At 36.6% G+C, this 5,000-nt stretch overlaps 1 protein-coding gene across 2 annotated transcripts in view; it reads left to right on the forward strand.

Moving 5' to 3' along the window:
• Window positions 1-5,000, forward strand: part of LOC106877958 (chorion peroxidase) — a 36,672-nt gene that overhangs the window by 20,583 nt on the left and 11,089 nt on the right. For both annotated transcript variants that reach the window (XM_089338426.1, XM_089338427.1), the window contains exon 11: window positions 2,013-2,213. In XM_089338426.1, the coding sequence (XP_089194552.1) occupies window positions 2,013-2,213 (201 nt within the window). The remainder of the gene's footprint in view (window positions 1-2,012; window positions 2,214-5,000) is intronic.

The raw sequence follows: 5,000 nt of genomic DNA on the forward strand, positions 1-5,000 counted from the left end.
CTCATGCATATAGTTGCATATCTAGACATGCTCATATATATTTAATGATAAACTTCTGGAAAGTTTAACAGATTTTTACAGTGATGGATTGGACCTGTAATCTTCGGATTAGCTTTCTCCTTCCTGGTTTTGAGAAGCCTAATTTATCAAGATTGGTATTTAGGCAATGTGTTACATATCCCAGGTCCCAATAATTACAGGTATAAACCTGAACTTGTAATCTGGATAGAGAAACTGCAGATTTCTCAATAGTTCAGCGCAGGTATTCTCTTTTTCACTGGTCTTTAGCTATATGTTAACATCCGCTGGGTAGCTAATTTCCACAACTATACACAGTTTCTCTTCTCTAGCCCAAATTATTATATTAGGTCTGTTGTGCTTACATTTTATTGAGATCTTCACTGGGACATTCAACGAGTACACTTTTTTATTATGAGTGGCTATGGCTTGTACCATACTGTGGGTTCTTATTTCTTTGCCCTCGGGGTTATCCTTTCGACAGATTTCATTATAGAGTGTTCTAGCTACAATATCATGTCTCATCGGTAAATAATACAGTGATGACATTTTCGGACAACTGCTTATGATGTGGGTGATATCTTCGGTGTTAATTTCAAAATGTCTGCATTTGTTGTCACAATTTACTACTTTTCCTGCATCACTGTCCCTTTTGTGCCAACGCATACCCTTCAAAGTGGGAGGTATTAATCCGGCTATTGGTTCATGAGAAACTGCTTTGATGATCAGCGTTTCTATCATCTCGGTGTTTTCTTTTAACATATCCATGCATAGTCTTCTGCTCATATAGGCTCATCTTTTCATCTGATGATACACTGCGGTAGAGTCGTGCAACTTCTTTGGGCATGTATTCTAGTTTATCAGTCAAAGAATGTTGCTCAAGGAGTTGCCTTCCAAATCTTATGATGTTATCCGCCTCATGTATGCAAACTTGGTCAAGGGATGCATTTCGATACTTGGTGTTTAAAAGATGTTGCCGAAGGGATATGATACAACATTCAAAGGCATTTTGGATTATTGTTTAAGCCTCTGCCACCTAAGTAGAGACGGTCTACGTCACTATTTATGTGGAAATTATGTGTGCTTGTTAGTATTTTTAGGGAATTCACATCAATGACTCGGATCTCCTCAAGCGTCCAATCAAGCAGCCCAAATGTTGGTATGAATACTAGTACTGCAAACACACTGTGGGCCACTGTTTAATTGGATGCAGAGAGTTCTGAGGTTCAAATTTTCCTTATTCGACTGAAATATTCTTTAGTGACACGTGTTTTATTACAGGTGCCACTGTAAGATATGTTTTCATCCACCCCTAGACACCTGTAACATTCCTCGTCAGATATAAGGGAAAAAGTCAAATCATTGATGGTGATGTTCCTAGTCTGGTTTATAGTTTTCCCCCTTTTCAAAACTATATAACAAAATTTAACCTGACCAAACTCCAACCCTAATCCTTTGAGAATGTTGTAACTAGGTCAAGGCTCTTTTTCATCTCATGCATATTCTTTGTGTAAAGTTTCAAGTCATCTACAAAGAAACAATGTATAATTTTGGTATTTCCGTTTTCTTGTGAATCAGTGAGATATCCTTCAGACGTCCTTTACATGAATGACAAAGGGTTTACAGAAAGTATAAACATCACAGAGAGACTGTCCCTTTGGAATATGCCTTTGCGATACTGTATTCTGTCAGTGATAATACAATCTTTGTGTTTAATTTCAGATATATATGTGTGTGTGTATGTGTGTGTATGTGTGTGTGTATGTGTGTGTGTATGTGTGTGTGCGTGTGTGTATGGCATGTATGTTTGACGTTACAATTTCAAAACAAAATTCAAGAGAGGAAGACAACAATGTGTACCAGAAAGGTTCAGTAGTCTATAAGATTATTAAAAATATTAAAAGTTCTGATCTTTTAATTTACAAGAATCAGTTATCAATGTACACTTGCAATTATCTATGTTCGTTTATAATTACTGTTCCTTATTTTGACAGCCATTTTGCTTGCATCTTTATCAATGATTGTCCGACAAATCCTTCTCCTTCTGGCGATATGGCGGCTAGTGCGATTCAAGACAGCCGATATATGTCAATCGCTCCATACTCTATATGGTTGATAGTAGCTAATGCACCCAGTAACCCTAATCTTCCATACCACACTCCAGCCGAACGAACCAAACTGACAGATAATTATAAGTGAGTTTGATCAAATTTTATTTTGTATTTTGTTTTTCACGTAAAATTTTCAATAATTTTTTTTAAAATGTATAATCCAAGCAAATTTATCTTCAAATGAAATTTCAGTATTTGACGTACATACCTACATACACACACCACGTACACACACAACTACACCAAAACATACAGCCACGCATACACACACTGGCACGTACGTATACACACATACGCACAGATAGGGATATATATCCATTATTATAAGTACATACAGACACACATACATTGATATATAAGCGGACATACGAATATACATATAGTATTAACCGTCCAGAAGCATATGGATGAATGCACGCATCCATCCATCCACGCATCCATCAATCCATCCGTCCATCCATCCATCCAGCCATCCATCCATCCATCCATCCAGCCAGCCAGCCACCTACACATATTCACAGATATATATATATTAAATAATATATATGTATATGTGTATGAGTGTGTGTGTGTATGTGAGTGTTTGTAAAATCTTATTAAGAGATGCGGGAAGTAACTATACTAACAAGTAAAGTTAATAGCCACATCAATATGGCTGTTCAATGTTATTACTGATTAACCCCTGGTAGATCTTCCGCCAGCTGGTTATAGATGCAGCCTGCACCCTATATATATTGCAAGCAGGGGAGTGAACCCTTACCACTCTAGCAGACGATGAGATCCCGAGACCAACTCGGTTTCGAGCTAGTCTTGTTCATCCTCAGTCGTGAACACCTGGTTGCTATATATATGTATATATATATATATATATATATATATGTGTGTGTGTGTGTGTGTGTGTGTGTGTGTGTGTGTGTGTGTGTGAGTGTCAATGTGTGTATGTTAGTGTGCGTCAGTGTGTATGTGTATATATATATATATATATTCGAAATCACAACCCCACAATCGTAACCTCGACTCTCTAACCACTAAGCCATGCTGTGTTCTTGAGCAAGGCACTTTAGAGACGAGTTGCGACGTCATAGGTGCCAAGCTGTATCGGCCCCTTTGCCTTTCCCTTGGACAACACCGGTGGCGTGGAGAGGAGAGGCTGGTCTTCCATAAACAACCTTGCCCGGACTTGTGCCTGAGAGGGTAACTTTCTAGGTGCAACCTCATGGTCCCAGCAGTATATGTGTGTATATATATATATATATATATATATATATATATATATATATATATATATATATTATTTAATACACTAACCAGTAAAGTTTCCATTGAAATAAATAAATAAGTAAATGAGTGGAAACTTTACCGGTGAGTGTTAAATAATAAGGCACTAAAAGAGAATGATTCTCCCCTGACGCAACAAAATTTGCTTCAACACACGAACTCACATAAAGAATCTTGCAAACCAAATCCAAAATCGTAGTATACACACACACACACACACACACACACACACACATACACACACACATATATAAAAATGTGTGTGTTTTATATATATATATACATATATAATGTATATACGGATACTCAAAAAACACACCGCACACATATACATACACACAAACACACACACGCATACACACGCACACACATACACACATATCCTAAACTTGAGTCATCTCCAAGTAATGAACCTAAAAGTCCCAAAATAGTTATGCAATCTTATTGAACCTTAGAAGATGTGTGAGTGATAAATCCAATATTCACATGAAATTTCCTAAACTTAAACCAGAAGCATTTAAACAACATACAAATGCACCAAAAACTTTAACCAGCAACGTTGAAGGTAAGCATTCACGTAGTGAGTATTCTAAACCATCAAGTAAAAACAGACACACAGAAACCAATTCCATAGACGCTTAAACGGTAGAACTCTGTAAGCTAAAATAACAAAGAGGATTATTCTAGCTATCAAAAACAGATGTATTATGCATAGCTGTCTCCCCATATTATCGAGCTAATGTCACACATCGTAATTTGCGAGCGGGCATTTAAACCATGAATTCAACGTTTTGCATGTGGAGAAAAGAAACTCTACTTCATTATGAAGCCATATTTTGTATGAAAGATCATGGTATTAAAATCTTTAATATCACATGACCTTTAGCCAGGATGAAATTTGCGAAAATATTGCGGGCTCTGTAACAGTAAAAAGTCATTCAATCTCACCAAACAACAAACTCGTAAAAGGATGTATTTATTTCATCTGGACCACCATGAGAACAAGTATTTTCTAGTAAATTGTAACAGATATGTTTGTCCGATTGAATGTAAATAATGACTAAAAGTCTGTATGTCATCACCCATTACAAAAGACAAAGAAAAGTTTACAAAACGGTAAATCCCGTAAAAACCATATCTTTGGGTTTAGGCGGGCTGTAGTTTAGTTGAAGGTTGTGACTCGAAATGGGAATTAGATTTGCATCCTTGATGATATAATAGGTGGTTATTTCATACTGTATGACCTTCGTCATATCGAAGCGTATTGATTGAGACTTTAAATAGATGTGGTAGTGTCATAATTGTGTTTCCCTTATCATTGCTCGGGCCCGAAATATTGTAATATTTTGTGTTGGTAAAATTGAAAAAAGTTGGTTGCCTTAATTTTGGGATACCCTGCATGGTAGTTTAGCAGATGCATACAAGCAACAGATGGAAATATCGGTGTAAAAAACTGATAAAGCAATGTTATAAAACAGACCTGCTTTGTGGTGTTTGTGCTTTTCGAATTGCGTAGAAACTTCTTTTCACCCTTTTCATCTGTAATATAGAAGACGAGGGAACGATCATTTGGAAATCTACAACCAATACTAC

This window comes from Octopus bimaculoides, chromosome 20 (genome assembly GCF_046866305.1).
Source record: "Octopus bimaculoides isolate indiv1 chromosome 20, ASM4686630v1, whole genome shotgun sequence".
Classification (NCBI taxonomy): Eukaryota; Metazoa; Mollusca; class Cephalopoda; order Octopoda; family Octopodidae; genus Octopus; species Octopus bimaculoides.